This window comes from Myotis brandtii, unplaced genomic scaffold (genome assembly GCF_000412655.1).
Source record: "Myotis brandtii unplaced genomic scaffold, ASM41265v1 scaffold471, whole genome shotgun sequence".
Taxonomy (NCBI): domain Eukaryota; kingdom Metazoa; phylum Chordata; class Mammalia; order Chiroptera; family Vespertilionidae; genus Myotis; species Myotis brandtii.
Window position 1 is genome coordinate 271,459 of NW_005367989.1, and position 22,075 is coordinate 293,533.

A 22,075-nucleotide genomic window follows, 5' to 3' on the forward strand; every position below is an offset into this window, starting at 1 on the left:
GAAATGTAAGGTAAGAGAAGGGACCGCATATGCATAAAACTAAACAATTTCCACCTGATTTAGTTAGGGAAAAAAAAAGTAAAGAACCATCACAGACAGGGATGGGGACCATATGAGTACAGCTGGTGTGCAATGTGGGCAGTGCCTCTGGCTCACAGCCTACCTGGTAGGTGCTTAGTGAACACAGATGGATGGAAAAAAAAAGAATCAATGAGCAGCTCAAAAAAAAAATCCTTCAGTCTGCAGAGGTGACTCAAGGAAACACGTGTCCTCACAGCGTTGGACTTCTGAACGACCCAGCTGGATGCTTTCCCATTTTTGACCTCCAGCCTAATGCTCTGCATTGCTCTTTCCTGGACTCTACAAACAGATGAGCTTCCCAACCTGGTCACACAGCTCACTTGCTTCAGCTAGTTGAATGCCTATCCCTGCCTGGCAACAGTGACCCTGACTGTGCAATTTTCCACTGCTGTGGGCCATAGGTCCAAACCAGAAAATGACCCAGGAAGGAGATTTTTGGTTTTTTTTTTGGAGAGAAGCAAGTGGGTTGGCTAACTGGGCAGAAAATCCTCCTCCAGCTTTATAGATATGCAATGCCCAAGCCCTCCTGTCTTTATTATCATGACACCTAAGAGGCAGGGATGCTCACCATCCCCCTTCACTTCTGTATAACACTCTCCCATCATGCTAGGGTTTCTCTTTCTCATAAGGTTGCATTTTATATTGATTTGTACTTGATTTCACCTGATTGAAAAATGGCCAGTAGAGTCAGGGACCGGGGAGTGAGAAACACTGAATTCTCCCTCTTGCCCTCACTCATAGGGGTGGTGGTTCCTCACTCCCCGCCTCCACCTTACCCAAGGGTGGCTGAGGTCTGGGGTTGGCATTTCCTTGTTAAGCCTGCTCTACAGAAAGGCTTTCCAGGTTTCCCATGATGCTGAGTTCTTGCAGCACTGAATCTCCCTCAATTAGTCTTCAGCGAGCAGGGCTGGAGGGCCTGTCACACGCGCAATCTCTTTCCTGTTCTCCATTTTCCAGTAATGTTCTGTGGATTCATTGTGATTTATAGTCCCGAGGGAGCCAGGTCTGCAGCATTTTCATTGAATCCAGCCTGTAATGCTGTTTGTCAAGCTGCCATTTACAGCTTGGAAATTTTTTCTCTAACCTATTATGCAGAAGCATGATATGGCTTGTCACTTTAATTGTGACCCCTGATGTACGGCTGCATGGGGGCAGGGGGGCCCACCCACTGCTTCTAGTTTTTGGCCTGGTGCAGTACCAACCCAATATCCAATATACAGGCATGATTAGTAGTAATCTATATTGAAGATAGTTTTTGATGATCTTATTTGTGATTTTCATGAGAAATAGATCACTTGAGATAGGTCTATTCTCTCAAGTGCACATGTCTTAAAATGGGAATTTAAAAAAAATAACAAATTAACCCATTTATTTTTCATCTCCTAATTTCACCATTTATACTCTATCAATCCATGATTTCAAGGCTTTTATTTTTTCTAGAGTTGGTCAGAGATTGTAGACAAGAATGTGCTTTAGACACGCTCCCAGGGCAGGGCATGTCTTACGCATATTTAGGACTCCAGCCCCCAGCACAGAGGCTGGAATGCAGGAAGCACTTCATATAGATTTGAGTTAAAACTGCAGTGAAGTAAGAGATGGAGCCTGGAGAGATTAGGAGAGGGCCTAGCAGGATCCAGGGAACCATCTGACAATCGATGGAAATCCACAGGATCAGAGACCAGCTGGGAAATCCTGACTGGGATAGACAGGTCAGAGCAAGATGCAGATCTAAACCAGAGAGGCAGTGCGGAGAGAGAGGGCGAATGAGAACCACAGGTGGCACAAAAAGCGTCTGAAATGAGGCAGCAGGTGGCACTTGGGAGCCATGTAGTGTGCACCGGGCAGACTATCTCAGTTCTGAGAAGAAAAGCCCCCCCCAGACTTTCTGTGAGGCACCGACCAATTCCACAGGATGAGCAGCTTTGACCTGACCCCAGAACTACTCTTACTGCTGCAGTGCATCCCCTCCCTCCGTTCACAACTCCGGTTTTGTCTAGGCTTCCATCGTGTTTTCCATGAATGACTTCAGTTGCTTCCTACATGGCTTCAATCCTATGACTCCCTGTTCCAGTCCATGCATCTTGTTTTAATCTTGGCGTCATCTTCATGATACTGTGACAATCTCAATATGAATGTTGTATATTTAAATAATTGGCCATCTTCTCTCACCAAATATTTAATGATAATTTGCCACCAGATACCACTATATTAGTGCTATCCCTGAATCAGCTTTGGATCCTATTCTCAAGAAATTTACAGTCCAACTGGTGCCTCATTTTTCTCCATTCTGCCCCTGGCTTTTTCTCCATCAACTGTTCTGGTCTCCATGCCCTTCCTTCACTCAGCAGGTGTGCTCCTGCCCAGGGCCTTTGTCCTTGAAGCTCCATCTGCCTGGAATGTTCTTTCCCCAAATAGAATCTCTACACAGCTTGTTGCCTCACTCCACTGAAGTCTCTGCTATATGCTTCCCTTTCTTTTTAAAAATATATGTTTTTATTAATTTTAGAGAGAGGGGATGGGAGAGAAAGAAACATCGATGAGAGAGAAATATCACCCATCGGCTGCCTCTTGCATGCCCCCTACTGGGGATTGAGCTCACAACCTGGGCATGTGCCCTGACCGGGAATTGAACTGGTGACCTCTTGGTACATGGGTGGATGCTCAAGCACTGAGCCACAATGACCGGGCTAAGCCTCCTCTTTCCAGTGGTCTTCTCTAAATATGTTATCAAAACACCACTCACTATCTATTCCTTTTTTTTGCTTTTCTTTTATTTATAACATTAAACATATTGGTTTGTTGATTTGTTTACTATATGTTTTCCCCACAAAAATGTGACTTCCCTGAGGATAGAGATTTGCCTGTTTTGCTCATTGCTATATCCTTCGGTGCTGCATAAATATTCTTGAATAAATGAATAAGGAAGAACAAGTAGCCAATGCTGAGAGAAGGCAGAGGGAAGAGATCATTTACTCTGGGAAAGCAAAAGTGTCTGACCCAGGTTTCAAGTGGTGGAAATTATTTAAACCCGGAAAGATCCTAAGAGAAGGGTGTTCCTCCTTTATTGCCAGCCATCTTGGACTCTGTTATTCTCTGATAACCCTCAGATATTTATCATACCACCTTGTTTCTCTCTTTCTCTCTCAGTCTAAATACTTTTGTGGAGCTCAAAAGCACATAGGGCATCAGTGCAGACCTGCTTGAGTTTGGCTCACTGAGAGCTGTTTGGATGTCTGCTGGGCTGCGCGTCAAGTCTCAAAATAAAATTGTACAGAGCAATTCTGTGATATAGACTGGGCCAGTTGGTTAGTTAACATGCTTGCACCAGAAATGTGGAGAGTTCTTTCCTTCCTAATTATAGAGAGAAATCTGGTCTTTTTCAGACACTATTTCATTACCTTTAACGTGAACAATTCTTTGCTCTAATATCTGAAATACTTTTCATAAGGCAACTTACTATATTATTATCCCTCAGTTAAGAGTCAGTGTAGGTGTTATACTACTTCTGCTTTTTTCTTTTCAGTCCTCACCAGATTGATGAGGTTTGTTAGATTCAATAAATCATTTTAAATTTTATGTGCATTTTCCTTGATGAAAGACAAGGAAAGGAAAATAATTACAGTTTTCAGTGCTCATTGGGATATTCTGAGAGCTTTCTGCAGTAAATTACAGGAGTGTGATAAACAACAAGAAGCATCACTCATTCCTCATATCTGATTATTTAGTATCTTAGACTCTGTCACTTCCATTGCAAACATAAGATTTAATATTCTCAAATGGATTCTTATACTCCCTTATACCTTCTTACAATGTTTAGCTAGAGCTTTGAAATCGAACACTTAATGTAATATCATTTTCACACCAAATCCATACAATTTTATGTGCAAATCTTTCTACTCTGCAAGGACAGGAAAATGTGTTTGGGACTGATTTCCCCCTCTACTAATATTGATTGATAGCAAGTGGCAACAACCTCTCTAATTCTTCAATACTGCATTATATCATGGACAGTTATCTAACAATTTAAAAACCCTACAGGCACTCACATTAGAAGAAGAAAACAAACATGAAACAGATTAATTATGTAGCTGTTATTAGCTTTTCAAGAGGACTCTTCACTCTACAAAAGGATTCACTACAGATTTCCTTTAAATAGTAAGCTCCACTAGTGCATTTAAGATATAATTAGATCTGCTTAAATTGGATTTGTACACATTTCAGGAACTGATTCATTGTACAAAGGAACAGCAAACCCATGTTTGCTTTGCTACATGAAGCAAAAACAGCAAATATGCATATGCTCTATCTAGAAGGTGCCAAACACCCAGCTGTTTGGACAGACCTGAATGTTTGACCATGTGTTTGAGTACATGTCCAGATGCTCAGTACAATCCATTTGTGGTTTGGAGTCTTTTTGACACAGTAGGAGGATAGAGGCACAAATTCGCTGAAACATTCTCTATCTTGCTAAAATTGATAATGGTATTCCTTTCACTGCGTTGTGGCTGGGCACTTTTAGAAATGACCATCTTTAGTGAAAATTTTACAAATGATAATAATCACTTTCATTAAGTGGAGAGGTAGCCTATTTTCAATGTGTTCAACAATCTATATGAAGGGCCTAAATGAATACTTTAAAATTAATCTGGAAGGCAAGAAGTTATCCAATCAATAGAAAATGTACTCTAAACAGCATTGTTCTTAAGAAAGTAGGATATGAAATGCTAAAATATACAACTTAAAGGTAACAGAATTAAAACAAGTCAAAACAAAACTTTTCACTATATGTTAACCTGGAAACAGGAGCTTTCCCTTCAATAGCATAATGCTTATTGAAACAAAGTGAGCTGGGACTAGAAGACACAGCTTCCTTTATACTTGACTATTTACCCCACAGGTCAGGCTATTGACTGTTGACAAAATAGTATTGAGAATTCTTGATACAAAGACCTTATAGTGGTCTGATTTGATATACCCACTTGTGATAACTTTGTAAGTGAATCCTTTATGAAAAAAGAAACTGACATCCCTAGTACAAGGGTGCAGGCATCACTTGGCATATTTGGAACAAAAAAGAAGCCATGGACCTCAGTGCTTCATTGACTGGTGGAAAGTGCACTTCAGTAGACCTGTTAGTCTTGATTAAGAAGCAAGAGAATGAGGTTGCGAGGTTGCTGGATGCCTTGAAGACAATCCAGGTTTTCATTCAGCCAGGCCATGAAATCCTGGCTCTCTCTTAGGCTGGGTGCATGATCTGCAACTTAGTTAGCCATTCAGTAAAATGGGAGTAATTTATACAGCTAGTATTTTTTCTTTTAATAAGAAATCAATGAGACATAAAAAAAGTTACTTAAAAATATGCTAGCTCCATTTCAGTTTTAAAGAATTTACAAAACATAGGAAATTAACTTCAGCTTTTAATTGTCCTTGGTGTTATCCCTGCCCAGTGCCCCATTAAGAAGAGCTAACAGAGCTATGGCATTGTCATCAGATACATTTGTCAAAAAATTACAACAATAAAAATCTGTTTCATTAGTCATCAAAAAATACGTGGTTATTGTGAACACACATTGCACGCTGAATGTGTACCACTGACTCAATTTTAGTTAAATGAATGTTTGTGAAGAAAGTTGCCCTAATTCACAGTATTTGTGGTGAAAAATACCTGTTTTATTTTAGAAAAGTAAGATTTTTTTCTCAGATATAGCATTTTCAAATAGTCCACAGTTCACCTGTACTTGTGTCCCTATTAATGCTCCCATTAAATATATGGGAGAGCCAGTGATTATAATATTTGCTAACTTTCCCTATGCTGGGCCCAGTTCTGAGCACTGGAATTTAACTAATCCGCACAACAATGTTATGAAGTAGGATATATTATTATCCACTTTTAACTGATGAGAAAACTAAGATACAGGAAGTGATTTCCCAAAGTTACACTGCTATAAAGTGGTAGAAGTGAACTTGAACTCAGTGTTGTCAATAACATTCTTCAGTATATGCTCTGCTGCTTCTGTGGAGAGAGATAAGGAACCTCGTATATATCATGAAACCCTAGTTCCTACAAGAATAAAAAAGAAAATTAACATGGGTATTCATTTGACTTGTAACTGAGGCAAGTAAGTTACAAGTTTGCAAGTAGCATTGGCGGTGCAGATCTGGATGAGAATGATGAGAGCCTCCCCTTAGGGATGGGGATGGAGACTGAAGACTCTATGGAGACCCAGGAGCTGAGCAAGAACAAGTCCAAAGTAATGGCCTCTACCTATTATGCTGGTGCCCTCAAGGAAACAGGTGTAAAGTGTGTGTCAAACAGGGTCCTGGGCAGTCTGTCCAGGGGCCAGTTTGGCTGGAGTGTGCTCCCTGACAGAAGTGTGGGTGCCTTTTATTTGCACAGAAATAGAATCTGAGTTAGAATATAGGAACGTCTTTTAATATGTTTAAAAAACCCAAATGGGACAGAATTATGAGAAATATATAATTGTGATATATGATTATCTATCTATCTATCTATCTATCTATCTAATCTGTATCTTTTTTCCCTGTAGTGATTCAGTTTCTGGTTTTCTTTTTTTATTGCTGAAAATATTACAGATATCCCCTTTTTCTCCCCACTGATTCCCTTCCCTAGGCCTTCACTGCACTATTATCTGAAAAAATTTATCTTTATTGCTGAAAATATTACAGATATCCCCTTTTTTTCTCCCCATTGATTCCCTTCCCTAGGCCTTCACTGCACTATTATCTGTGCCCATGGGTTATGCATATATGCATATAATTTCTTTGGTTCATCTCTTCTAACCCAACCAATCAACCACCCATGCCTTCCCTTGAGATTCGACAGTCTGTTCCATGCTTCCATGTCTCTGGATCTATTTTGTTCATCAGATTCCACATATGAGAGAGATGATGTGATAGTTGTCTTTCTCTGACTGGTTTATTTCGCTTAGCATAATGCTCTTCAATTCTCCTAAATTTACTCCTCTGTTGTACTTGTGACCAAAAGTACACAAAAGTGACTTTATTGTAAATTTCTGCAAACACTTTTAAAGCCATTCTTACTACTATTTGGGTGGCAATTCTTTAGATATGTTCCATCTTGGGAACTAATCAGAACTGTGTTCTCTGAATCATGTTTGATTAGATGTTCAGAGTATAGACATACTTTGAAATCAGAACTATCTCAAACGTGCAAGTTAAAAGAATAAATAAGAGATTCCCTAAATAATTGAGATTTCTCTTGTCCCCCTCACCAATATTCTACAACTGATCAAACTTTCATCCTATACTATGTTTTCTAATTTATTAATTACTAAAGAATAAAAAGGCTAGACTTGATTATTTTTTTGTTAGAATAAAACATAATTTTGGGAGAAAACGTTAATGAAGAAGAATAACATCAGTATGATCTTAGACCTGTATCACAATCTGCATATTCCTAGGTAGGTTTTAAGAATACACTTTGGGTTAAAAGGCACCCTGACAATTTATCACTATAGCTTGAAAATAGGAGGGTAACCATACTCTCTCCCTAAGAAAAGCCATGCAACACCTTTCTACCTGCAGCACTTACCACCATGCTCAAAACAAAGGCCTGATTTGCATAAAGGGACTGAATCCAAAGGTATTCAATACTGAAAGAAGATATACCATGGCAAACAAGTATAAGAAAATGTGCTCAACAGTACTAATCATCAAGAAAATGAAAATCAAAAGCACAATGAGATATCACCTCACGCCTGTCAGAATGGGTATTATCAAAAAGACAAGAGATAACTAATGCTGGGCCAGGATGTGGAGAAAAGGGAAACCTTTTGCACTGTTGGTGGGAATATACATTGGCAAAGCCACTATGTTAAACAGTATGGAGGTTCCTCAATAAATTAAAAATAGAACTGCCATATGATCCAGCAATCCCACTTATGGATATATACCTGAAAGAAATGATGTCACAATCGCAAAGAGGTATCAGCACTCCCATCTTCATTGTAGCATTATTCACAAAAGCCAAGACATGAAACAACCTAAGCGTTCATCAATGAATGAATGCTTAAATCAATGAATGAATGCTTAAAGAAACTGTGGTATGTATACAATGCAATATTCAGCTATGAAAGGAAATTTATCTTGCCATCTGTGATAACATGGATGGACCTTAAGGGCATTACTCTAAGTGAAACAAATCAGCCAGAGAAAAACAAATGTTGTATGATCTTATTTCTATGTGGAATCTAAAAAACAGTAATTAAAAAAAACAAAAAACCCAAACCAAATTCATAGAAACAGAGGGGGGTGGGAATGGTGCAAGTGGTCAAAGGGTACAAGCTTCCAGTTATAAAACAAACAATTCTGAGGCTCTGATGTACAGCATGGTATTTGTAGCCGACAATACTGTATTGTATACTTGAAAGTGGCTAAGAGAGTAGATATTAAAAGTTTTCACTACACACACAAATGGTAACTATGTGAGGTGATGACATGTTAATTAACTTTATTGTGGTAATCATTTTGCAACATCTACATATATAAAATCATCACATTATACATCTTAAATTTATACAATGTTTTATGTCAGTTATATCTCGATAAGGCTGGCAAAAAAAAAAAGACTGAGGTATGTGTGACATCTACATTTTTATCTTCTCATATGCACTCTAGTTACTAAACTCTGATCAGAAGTTTTAAAATCAAGACACTAATCAGCTTTGGGCTTTTTACTAACATGGGTTCCTTAGAACTATTTACCAACTCATGAGCAATGACTGAGTTTATATTTCAGAGATTTAGAGAAAGTAACATTTTGGATTCTTGACCTGGTTATAAGAGACACCTTTTTGTGGCATGCCTATGTTTGATTTACGCATACTATTTCTCACGGGTCATGCAGTGGATCTAGTTTTTCATGTTTCCAAAATATAACAATCAGATTTATATTTTGACTCGAAAATTCCTAGTTGTAGTTCTGTATGTAAACATAAAAGCCAGCTGTGCCTTAGACCTTGTGTGCAGATCATTTGTTGTTATTAAAGGGGTGTATGAGGCTAAAAGGCCACCTGTGACCCAAATGGAAATCTTGCAAATGGAACAGATCTCCAGTGTGCTCTTTGGTCTGTCTGTCTACTCTCTGTGTTGAGTTTCAAGAGTAGCCTTAACATTAGCAATATGCAACTGAGCACAGTGTGTATGAAACAAACTGGAATAGATTTGTTCCAGGCTCAAAAATGATTTCTCCCTGATGTAGACTGAGACTTGATGAGGTCTTGGTAACATCAGCAAAAACTAGCCATCTGAAACATAGGTAAGAAGAGTAGCTGCCCTCTGCTCAGGTTATAACAGTTGACATCTTCCAGTTTCCACCTTCAAGGCAAGAATAATTTTCTTGTATTAAATGCTTATTGCTGCACATACCAATCTCTGTCTATTAGGGCACACAGCCATTGTATCCCATTCTCTCTTTCTCTCTCTTCCTTTGTAGCTCATCAGGTTTTAGAGTGGAAGTGAGTTCCAGTTTAGAGTTCATTCAGACAGTGCTGAGCCTATCAAGTCTGATATTTTTGAACTAAGCAAGAAAGGTCAAAATGGAGGTACATGAACAAAACTTTCAATTGGGTGTGATTTGAGAATACAATGCTATAGTTTAGTTGCAATAGAAAATTTAAGAGCTCAAAAATTCCAGAATAATTTAGAATAAAATACCTTGGGTCTTTTTCCATTTTAAAATAAATTAAGCAATTCTGTGTGGTTGAGGATTGACAGCAAAATGTAGAATTTCTCACCAGGGAATTGTATTAGCAGCAAAACTCATAATGCATTCCATTTGTTGAAAAGACCATGAAGGAGCCCTAGCTGGTTCGGCTCAGTGGTTGAGCGATGACCTATGAACCAGGAGGACACGGTTTGATTTTTGGTTGGGGCATATGCCCAGGTTGCAGACTCAGTACCCAGTAGGAGACATGCAGGAGGCAGCCCATCAGTGATTCTCTCCCATCATTGATGTTTCTATCTCTCTCTCTCCCTCTCCCTTCCTCTCTGAAATCAATAAAGATATATTAACCAAGAGGTCACTGGTTTGATTCCAAGTCAGAGCATATGCCCAGGTTGTGAGTTCCATCTCCAGTGTGTGTGTGTGTGTGGGGGGGGGGCGGGGGGCGGGGAGAGGAGGTTATGTGTGTGCAGGAGGCAGCAGATCAATGATGTTTCTCTCTTATCCATGTTTCTATCTCTCTCTCCCTTCCTCTCTCTAAAAAAATCAATAAAAACATTTTAAAAAATGGAAAAGAGCATGAACCAGGTGCTATATTCTTATAGTTCTTGGCCAATTATACTTAGCTACAGCCAAATTGTGGTTATTTGGAAAGTGCTTTCTATACTGTAACTTTTATCAATGTAATAAGAGACCTCATGGACATTGATTCTTATAATGTGTTACCATAGATAAACATCATTAAAACTGCTTCCAAGTATTTACTTGCATTAGTGATGTAGCTATAACACAAGATATTCCTCTGTAATAGAAATCCTGAACATTGACTAAAGGTTAACATGGTTGGCAAACGTTTCAGTGATCTTTGAAACTTTTATACTTCACAGTAACTCTCCCTTTTCTAGATAGAACTTTTTGTGTGCATTGCATAAATATTATCGACAGTTCTTATGTTACATAAACTTTATGTACATTTTTGTTCATAGGTTTCACTTACCAGAATCAAGAGGCAACTCGAGGCCAATTTCGTGTGCTCAGGAATGGTGGAAAACACTGACAAAATCAAGCAACCAAAGACAAGGAGAAAGCTGTAAAACGACAACAAAAAAGAGAAATCTGATGAGAACCTTGCCTTATCATGACAGATTTAATTTCTTCTTTCTAACGAGTAAAGCACCAGATCCACGTGACTTGGCACATGTGATTGGTTAAATCATACATGCCCTGGAAAGGACCAGCCATTTTTAATAGCAAAATACAATATGATGTAAGTGCAAAATACAATATGATGTAGGTGCAAATGGGGGTTCTTTATAACTTTATTGGTGAAGCGAAGGTTGTGTGTTGCATGCTGTATTTAAATGTCCACATCCTAGAATCTAGGAATTTCCCATCAACATCTTCCCAAGCAGGGGTTCTGAGAAAGGCCCAGACAGTGTGCACTTAAACTCCTATCCAGGAGCAAGTGCCGCAGCTGCTCTCCCTTCAGAGAAGCCGAATCTGCCTCATATTCACTCTTCTGGTGACCCGTCAACTGTTCTAAATAGTTGTTACTAAGCCCCTGGCTCACTTTCAGAGTCTGATATTGCTCATGGATTCTAATTTGTTATTTTATTTTTTTTCAATCCTCACCTGAGGATATTTTTTTCCATTGATTTTTAGAAAGAGTGGAAGGGAGGGAAGAGGGGAGAGAGAGAGAGAGTGAGGGAGGGAGAAATATTAACGTGAGAGAGACACATCGATTGGTTACTTCTGCCCCCCCCACCCCCGGGGCTGGGGATTAAACCTGCAACTGAGGTGTGTGTCCTTGACTGGGAATTGAACCCACAACCATTTGGTGTGCAGGCCAATACTCTAACCATTGATTCAAACCGGCCAGGGCTATTTCTTTATAATGATAATAATAATAATAATAATAATAATAATAATGGAAGGGAATAATTTCCTCTGATATCCACATGCTTTCTGTGTCCTTATAGTCAAACTACTAGAGAAAGGAGCCCTCAGCTCTGTCTGTTCATACACAATGATTGGGATCAGAAGTCAGGAGCAGACTTTTCTACAAGTAATCTATAGAGATTTTTATTCCTAGAAATATGCAACTTCTGAGGGCCAAAGGGGGAGCCAATTTCCCAAGGAAATGTCTAAGAAAAAGGGAAGACTCTGTTGTAAAGTTGAAGTTATTTATCCTGAAATGCAAGATTATAAAAACAAACAAATCTAACAATACCTGAGCTACTTGCTCTAGGCCAGTGATGGTGAACCTTTTAAGCTCGGCGTGTCAGCATTTTGAAAAACCCTAACTTAACTCTGGTGCTGTGTCACATGTAGAAATTTTTTGATATTTGCAACCATAGGAAAACAAAGATTTATATTTTTGGTATTTATTTTATATATTTAAATGCCATTTAACAAAGAAAAATCAACCAAAAAAAAATGAGTTCATAGGTTCACCATCACTGCTCTAGGCCATATTTTTCACTTTCACGTATTTCTGGGAAGTTCATATAATAACATCCCTGAAAATATCAGTCTCCACGTTCTTTAGTATGGCAGTGGAGTGGGTTCCCACCTCCTCTGGCTCACCTTGGCAAGTCTTATAAGTCTGTCTACTGCACTTGACTGGGAGCACAAGTGATTGGTGAATTACGGTCTTGAAGACAAATCTGGACTCTAATGCCTATTTTTATGAGTAAAGTTTTATTGGCACACAGACACACCCATTTGTTTCTGCATTGTCTATGGCTACTGTCATCTACAACTGCAAAACTGAGAAGTGTGACAGAGAAGTATGGTGCACAAGAGTAAAATATTTATTCTCTGGCCCTTCAGAGAAAAGGTTCCCTGACTCCTAACAAATACCACATATTCCTTATCTCTTTATATCTATCCCAACACAGAACTAGAGTGCAAGTTCAAACTGCTTATATTCTATGTGCTTAAAACAATTACCAACATCCATAGAGCCTTTTCTACAAGCTGGACATGGGTCTAAGCCCCTTTCACATGCATCACCCACATTATCCTCACAAATGTATGGAATAGAAATATCATTAGGCCCATTTACAGATATGGAAACTGAGAACTAAGAACATTTTATAACTCATCCAAGGTTGTGTAGCAGAAAGAGTATGCATGGATGAGAATGGCAATAACACTATTGGCTCAGCGAGACTTTTGGGGATACTTCTCTGTCTCTTCACACTGAAAAGGGAAGTAGTTATCATTCCAAACAGAAGCCTGTAAGGGAAAGGAGTTCACTAGTGAAAAACACCCAGCACACAATGTTAATAACTACACATCAGACTTTTCACTCATGCATATAATGATTCAAGATACTTTAGATGATTAAATAGGTCCTGATGGACTGGAAATTACAAACCAGGAATCAAATTCCATCGCCCCTATATGACTCACAGACTCCTAATGAGAAGTTGAAAATCAGGGATCAGTAAGATAGTTTGGAGGATGATGTGGCATCAAATAAAGACAGTGACACATGTTTCTTGGCTGATGAGTGCCTATTACCTACATATGCCCATGAGTTCAGTCTTCCCAGAAAACATTAGAAAAAGCAAGCAGGGGGATTGCTTAATCACTAAGACACCACCTTCTTTCAAAAGCATCCCAATACTAGCTGCATTTGTACTTAAAGCAGATCTATGCAATGATTCTTTTTTGCTAGTTCCTTCTTCATTAATCTTTTTGTTTAATATTTTTGCTTCATGTCATTACTTTGCCCATTTTCTTCCTTGAGCTGATCTTACCCTTTCTAACAAGTAGTTTCTGCACTAGAATTCTGTTATTGCTATAGGGGCCCATCTGAGGACTGCAAGCCAAACACCTCCAATGCTCCAGCTGTCCAAAGGGCTATGGATGGTCAAATACATTCATTAATTTGTTAATTCCTTCCCCTTTTCCTTCCCTCAGCCACTCAGCCACTTATCCAATCAGCAAATATTAATTATGTATATAATACTATGCTCAACCTTGGGTATATAACAATAAATAGGGTTCTTTTTTCCCCTTTCAGAACTTAGGATCTGTTGAGGCACACAGAATACTAAACCAATGTAAATAGAAAAGTAAAATTCTGAGTGATTATTGCAGAGATAGGAAAAATACAAGAGGAGACAGAAATATACAGAAAGGAGAGGTTAGGCACAACTAACTATAGTTAATTTGTGGAGTCAAGTGCAAAGTGAATATGCAGGGACCTTTATTAAAAATTATTAAAAATGTCAAGATGATGACAGCAGAACATGACACCAAGAATTGAGTCCTTCTTGGTGTTGGGTCCTTGGGACTACAAAGGTGACAGGCCCATGAAGCCAGACTTGGGGTTAGGGAAGACTTCCTGAAAAAAGCACTGACCAAACTCAGTCCTGAAGGTCCAGCAGGAGTTTGCACAATGGTTGGAATGACTAGTCCATGAGACTATGGGTTAAGGCCAGGTGCAACCACAGTGTCACTAAGATTCACTAGTTAATCAATAAATTACAATTAGTGAACACCTGCTAGCTAGCTTATTCTTTGGTGGCACATGGAAAGTGTAAGGTAGGGCATTCCTGCAACTCACTTTCTGTTTAGGGATCATTTCAGTTCAACTGAAAAATGCACTGAGCACCCATTGTAAAAGAGACTGTGCCACACACTACCGAGGTACAGGATGAATTAAAGCAGCCCCTACCCCGAAAATATAGTGCAGTGGGTGAGGTCAACATAATGGATCTTAATGAAGGATTGAGGCAGATAAGTCATAAGAAAAATGCTTAGAGGCTGAAGTGGGGAGGGTTCTATTCCACCAAATTGGGAATGGTGGAAGCACATCAAAAAAGTCTCCAAAAATGGGTGGTGCTTGAGATGGTCTTTGGAGGAAGGGTAGGGCTTCGACCAGAGAAACTTCTGGGGAAACAAATTCCAGAAGGAGGGTACAATATGAGAAAGGCAACAAGCCAGAAAATAAAGGAGGTAAAATATTTGCTCTCTGTTTTATGGAACAAAAAGTTATCGAGTTAGACTGAAGCACTGGGTCAGACAGGTGGCTGAACTGGGAGTCTGGGGACATGATCAGGGGAAAAGCTTGTATAGAGATACAGACTATAAATATAGGAGCTCCCTGCCATTCCTAGTTATTGGATTGGGGAGTAAAGTTTGGGAAGGAGGTGTGGTGGTTGGAAAGTCTGAAGCTTCCATACCTCATTATTGGTGATGCCCCTAACAAGTCAGGAGGAGAAAAGTCAGGAGGAAAAACTGATTTTGGGGAGAAGAGGATAAGTCCAATTTAAGGCATCCACATAGATTGTGGATCTAAATCTTGGGCACAAAGTCTGGTTGGAGACATGAAAGTACTTCTTTCCTAGAGGAAGTTAGTGTGTGGAACATGTTATCCTCAGGAAAGTTGTAGACCAAGCATGTAAGGTGTAGCTAAATAAACAAAAAGGATATTTGGGGAACATTTCCTGATGTTGGAGAATGACATTATGGAGAACAAGGAACATGTTTTTCTATACCAGAGACAGACTCTCTGGCTGGGGAAGCACTGAACTGACACGGAATGACCCCGGGGAGTGACAGTGTTTAGACATCAGGCTCATTGGCAGTGAATGGTGCACTGCTGGGTTTTGAGTGTGACTGCTGACATCATTGCTTCTGAGGGTCCCATGCACGTGTATGCATGCTGACCACTGACCAGTACCCCACTCCACTGGTTGGATAAAAGTGGGAGCAGGGGCAAGAGTCATTGGATGCAGTCTTAATCTAGGGTCCATGGGCCTCCAAGGGGTCTGTGGATAGGATTTTGGGGGGTTGTGAATATAGAAGGGAAAATTGCACTTTTATTTGTCACTAACCATGGCAACAAACCATGATGGTATTAGAAGTATTTATGACTTTCCCATTCATAGAAATCAAAGATATTTTTATACCCTATTTTATAATTATAGATAAAACCATAATTCTTTCATCTTGAATATTGATTTTGCTCATCACTATGTCAGGATTATTGTAGTTATTAGCCTCAATGCCAGGGGTTGTTTTTTAATGTATTAATAAAGAAGCATGTGTGCTACTATATCAGAAACTTATTTAATATTTTAATAATAGCATTTCAACATCACTTTTTCTTTTGTGTTTTATGCATTTAAAAACGTTGTTCTGAGGAATGGTTCATAGGCTTTATCAGACTGCTGAAGGGTCCATGGTACATACAACAATACAGATGCCTGTGGTGGGGTATCAGGAAGGAGGGGCTGAGAGCTGGAAAACGGGTAATTTTGGCATGGGTCACCAACTTACTCAGGTAAGTTTTAAGATAAGTTAGAAAAAATAGGGATATTTCTTCTTTTATACATTAATCCCAAGATATTGTAAGATCCATATTCCTTCAAAATTATTCTGTAACAGTCATTGGTCTTTATTTTGCCTGAAGCAATAATTTCTATTTTCTTTCTGAAGAAATTCTCTTAATGCAGATCTTTTGACCAAAATTCTTCTTCAGAAAGCACTGATTATGGTAAGAGGAGAAGAAGGGCATTTATGATAAAAAATATTATCAGTTCAACGGCCTATACGTGTATGCAATAAAACAACCACCACCACCTTTTCTTGTGGGTTAATTAAGAATTGATTTGTCAGATTTAATCGGATAAAAAAGCTTTACTTGGAAATATCATGGTGCTTGTGAGATAGATAATGTCCAGTTTCCAAAGCTCGTGCTTCAAGCATGGGTTCATTTAGCAAGAATTAAAATGATATGAAAACAAAGCATTCAGAAAAGCTCAACTGATGTTTCATCAAATGAACCATGGCAAGTTACACAATGTCATGCACACAAGCACAACCCCCAGCCACTCACAAGCAATTATGAATAACACAGTGAAGAAAGAAGTGGAGCTGGTGTTTAGAGCAGTCATCTCAATGAATTTAGCTCAGTGGAGCAGGCAACTTTACAGAATGGGCTTTGTGGACTGAAACAACCACATGTTTCCACCTAGAAGGCGCTCTCGGCAAGTTTTTGGATGGACTTTCAGCTTTCCACGGCACAATGTCCATGTAAGTAAACCATTAAAAAAGCTTTGAGAGGGGAGCGATCTTAAAAGTCTTAAAGGGAATGGAATCTTGGGATTAAGATAAAAAATGTTAATAAGAAGTAGTTATAGATTTTTTTAAGGAAATCATTCTTCAGAAATAACTTCCAAAGGAAATTCGACCCTGCCTCTGATTCTGATACATTTTTAAGTATTGCTTTGATAAAGTGTGTACTTCAGCACCTTTGATGGAAGTGCTCACAAGTGCATCCTGAATTATAATGGCTGAAATACACATGCTAGCATTACTGACTGTAGATGACCCACTGGCTGGCATAACATCTTCTAGAGATCATGCTGCCTAAAGAAATTAAAGCCTTACCACCAGATTAATGACTGAAACTCATTTTTTTTTTATTTCCAGTGTCTCAAGTTTACCTTTCTGTGTAAACTTGGCACTTCACAAAATGTCCTTCTGCATATTTTTTACATATCAGAAAGGCATTTTGCACATAAAATCTATCCACAGCATGCACAGCTTCCATTGCATAACAATAACAATTAAATATGACATTTTTGGTGTCTGTAAAGATGATTCGTAAAAAATCAATAAAATATATTTTAAAAAAAAGAAATTAAAGCCTTACCATCAGATTAATTACTGAAACTCATTTTTTTTATTTCCAGTGTCTCAAGTTTACCTTTCTGTGTAAACTTGGCACTTCACAAAATGTCCTTCTGCATATTTTTTCCATACCAGAAAGGCATTTTGTACATAAAATCTATCCACAGCATGGACAGCTTCCATTGCATAACAATAAAAATTAAATATGACATTTTTGGTGTCTGTAAAGATGATTCGGAATATTTGCTTATAAACACAGCACAGCCTGGCTGGTGTGCTCAGTGGTTGAGCATTGACCTATGAACCAGGAGGTCATGGTTCGATTCCTGGTCAGGGCACATGCCCAGGTTGTGGGCTCCATCCCCAGTAGGGGCCGTGCAAGAGGCAACAAATCGATGTTTGTCTCTTAGTGATGTTTCTATTTCTCTCTCTTTCTCTCTTCCTTTCTCTGAGGTCAATAAAAACATTTAAAAAATAAAAAAATAAAAACACAGTACAATTCTGTTTTCCAAATGCAATAAATCCTAAATATTACCAAAGACCCTTATCAATAAATACTGTCTCTGTGAAGTTGTAACATCAACTAACAGTTCTAAAAAATGAAATGTATTTTACATGTGTGTGATGTGAAGAAGAAATGGGAACGAGTGGTCTCTGCTCACACAGCGTGCTTCTGTAAAGGACTATGGCTGATGTAAATGAGCTAGAACAAGGCAAGGGGATGCACAGTAGTTCACGACCCTCCCCTCAGAGCATTCCCCGGACTCTACACACAGACACAGAACACACTCAGCCTGATTTGCACTCAGGATCAGACAATCCTTGTGGCTAGAAGAATTTCTGACTGAGCTCCTCTCAAGACAGGGATTAACTTTATGCCATCACTAAGAGACCATTGTGCAGATGGTTCTCCTTGAACTCTTCCAGCATCCAGAACCCTCTTAGGACTTAAGGCAGCACAATGCTGTTATAGATGGCTCGACTGCTGGAATTCTCTTTTCCCCTCTGAGTCAGGTCTCCTCATCTAGGGCCATGACTCATTGGTCCTCATTCAGGTCCTGCTACCGAGGACATATGCTCCCCTCCTCCGTATGTTAGTTTTTCAGATATTTGGTTTTATCATGACTTCCCCGTCAGTCTTCAGATGAAATCTACCAAGCCCAGTTCTTTGTCTACTTTGCATATGGAACATTGTCCAGATTTGTCATTCTTCTTGTCACTGTTATGTAGATATACCCAGTGTGTACCTGCATCCTTCAAAGTTTGACTCAGTCTAAGCAAAAGGTTTAGCATTGAGTCATGAACATGAAAGACCTGCACTGTCGATTCTTGCCAGGGAATCCAAATTCAAACTTTCCACTGCCTAGCTGCTAGCAAAAGTTTGGTTTCAAAGAGAACTGTCTTGAAGATATTCATTTGCTTATTTTCCTGTATTTTTCCTACCACACCACAGGGTCTGGAGCAAACCTGGCCATTGACAACCTGAGGACTTGGATCTCATTCCCTTGATCACACATGGGATACTTTTACTAAACTTGAATTTTTTGCTATTTTCTTGAGGAATAAAAAGCATTCAATCAACTACTATATTTTAAGTTTCTCCATACTTTACATTGTATTTATTCAATGAGGTAGCACGTTGCTGGGTCTATATTTATGCTATAAGGCATCAAGTACTGATGGATAAAACTGAAGAACTATTATTAATAAACTTAATAAATCTTGAAAAATGTAACAGGTGCCAAAGGACCAAAGAGAGGAAAGTATTCTGAGTGTCAAAAAAAGAGTAAAGTAGGGGACTCCAGACTTTGTATATTGATAAGCTCAATTACAACTTTTAGGAATATTCCAGATAGAATATTAAGCAAATGATTTATAGTAAATTCAAAAAAACAACCATGATTTCTAGAAAAAAATAAAAGTTAACCACCATAAAGAAACACAAAACTATGCTTGTGTTCTGCTTCGATAGGCTTACCGCCTTGTTATAATAGGGGAATAGAATAGATAAAATGTCTTGATTTCAGCAAAGCACTGAAAAGTGTTTTATAATATTCTTGAGGAAAAAAGAAGAAATTCAGGCAGGATAATATGACTCTTGGGAAAAGTCTCCAGAAATGAGCCACCGTTATTTTGTAAGAAATCTCTGAAGATAAGTGTCTTGAAGCAATTGAAATTCCATGATCCATCAAACCATAACATCATCTGTTACTTCAGGAAAAAATGACAGGGTGTTGCTTTATGGAGACAGTAATTTAAAAAAATGTTTTATTGGTTTTAGAGGGAGAGGAAGAGAGAGAGAGAGAGAGAGAGAGAGAGAGAGAGAGAGAGAGATATCAATGAGCGAGAAATATCAACTATTGATCATCTGCCTCCTGCACGCCCCCTTCTGGGGAATGAGCCCACACCTAGGGAATCAAACTGGTGACCTCTTGGTGCATGGGTTGACACTCAACCACTGAGCAACACCAGCCAGGCTCCTAGGAAGCTTAGAGGTGAATTTGCGACACATGTTAATAATGGTGCATATCCTTCTGGTATACGTGTTTATGGATTACCTTCATCCCTGACTTCTTTATATCATCCTATCATTACTTTGCCTTCCCTATATTATTTCAGTCACAAATATTTACAGACACTGGGAACTTAGGCATGGTTTGTGCCTAACAGGGCTTTCAGTTTGGCGGGAAGACAGACCTTTGCTTATTTTTATCCATGTGTATTTTGTTAGCAGGCTAAAGTTCTTTCTGGATGACACAGGGTATTTGGGATATACTTGACTAAATATGAAAATGATAAAGATGTGGTTTTGGTTATCACTACTCTTTACTTGGAATAGGGGTATTAATGCAGCTTAAAAGGTGCATTTTTCAAAAAGAAGAAAGTGATACTATTGACTCAAAATGACTTAACGTAAACTAAACCTAATAGATTTCTCTCATTTGGATTTCTGAAAAGTTTTTTTTTTACATTAGTTATTTTTTTTAACTTTGTATTATGTTAATTTTGATTCATTTATACCTAACATGAGCTACCAACTCCCTGCTCCAAGAATCTTTAAATGTCTTACTTTTGTCTTCAGAGATTTCTTATAGATCCCGTGGCTCATCTCTGGAGACTTTTCGCCAGGTACAAAGCCTCCCAAGAGTCCTATCATCCTGCTTGAATTTCTTCCCAGTTTCTTCAAGGATATTATAAAACACTTTCCAGTGCTTTGCTGAAATTAAGACATTTTATCTACTCTATTCCTCTGATATAGCAAACTGGCAAACCTATTCAAATAGGAAATAAGCATAGTTTAATGTTTCTTGCTCTTGTGAATTTATGCTGTTTTCTAGGAATCATAGTCATTCTTTTGAATTGATTAGAAATCATTTGCTTACTATTCTGTCTGGAATATTTCTAGTTGTTATTGAGCTTATTAATATACAATGTTCAGAGTCCCTTTCATTACTCTTTTTGACACTCAGAATAGTTTTTTCTCTCTGGTCATTTGGCACCAATTGCATTTTTCAGGGTTTATTAAATTTTATTAAAAGTTCTTCAATTTCATCCACAAATCATCTGATGCCTTATAACAGTGGTGGGCAAACCGCGGCTCGTGAGCCACATGCAGCTCTTTGGCCCCTTGAGTGTGGCTCTTCCACATAATACCACGTGTGGGTGCGCACATACAGTGCGATTGAAACTTCGTGGCCCATGCGCAGAAGTCGGTTTTTGGCTTGGGCGAGTCTATTTTGAAGAAGTGGCGTTAGGAGAAGTGGGGGTACGTTCGCTGAGGTCGACCCCTCAGATTGAGGACGTTTTTAGCAAAGGCCAGCTTAGGAGTACCCTAATTAAGTTAATAACAATGTACCTACCTATATAGTTTAAGTTTAAAAAATTTGGCTCTCAAAAGAAATTTCAATCGTTGTACTGTTGATATTTGGCTCTGTTGACCAATGAGTTTGCCGACCACTGCCTTATAACATAATAAATTTGGACCCAGTGACACTAACTTGTTAAAAATGGCCAAAAATTTGCCCATTATATAATTTCATTTTCTCTGAACCACCTTAAAAAAATTCCTTTTAGTTTGAAAATCATGCTTTTTGATGAAAAACAACAACAAAAAACAACCAACAACACACAAGAGGTTAGAATTTGAATAGTTCTGCCTTCTCTGTGTAATTGTAACAACACTGGTCCCCAACAGTAGGACTATACATGCCTTCCATTGTCTCTATGGTTAAAACATGCATAGTAAATATCTGAGTTCTTTGGAGAATTTCTGGGTAGGATGTCTGAAAAGACAAGGTTGGTTTCTTTCAATGCTCCTTCTTTCTAGGTCTCCTAATAGGTTTCTGTCTTTTATTCTTACTCTTATTAAAATTGTTTTCCTGAAGCCAAATCATAGATACAGAGAACATTTTGATGGTTTCAGGATGGGTAAAAAGGGGAATGAATTAAAATGTACAAATCCCTAATTACAAAAACAGTCACAAGAATGTAAATTACAGCATAGAAAATATACTAGTAGTCTATAATATTGTAATAGCTATGTCTGGTGTCAGATGGGTACTGGACTCATTGGGGTGATCACTTCCTAAGTTATATAACGTCTAATCACTATATTGTCACCTGAAACTAACAGAATGT

The 22,075-nt window shown here is 38.6% G+C and overlaps 1 protein-coding gene across 1 annotated transcript in view; it reads right to left on the reverse strand.

Annotated features, from left to right (window-relative positions):
* The window catches only part of KCNQ5 (potassium channel, voltage gated KQT-like subfamily Q, member 5), a 188,203-nt gene extending 167,609 nt beyond the window's left edge, over nt 1–20,594 (reverse strand). The window contains exons 1-2 of the mRNA XM_005875873.2: nt 20,508–20,594; nt 10,782–10,916 (exon numbers count right to left, since the gene is read on the reverse strand). Of these exons, the coding sequence (XP_005875935.1) occupies nt 10,782–10,916; nt 20,508–20,594 (222 nt within the window). The remainder of the gene's footprint in view (nt 1–10,781; nt 10,917–20,507) is intronic.
* Between the last annotated feature and the right edge of the window lie 1,481 nt (nt 20,595–22,075).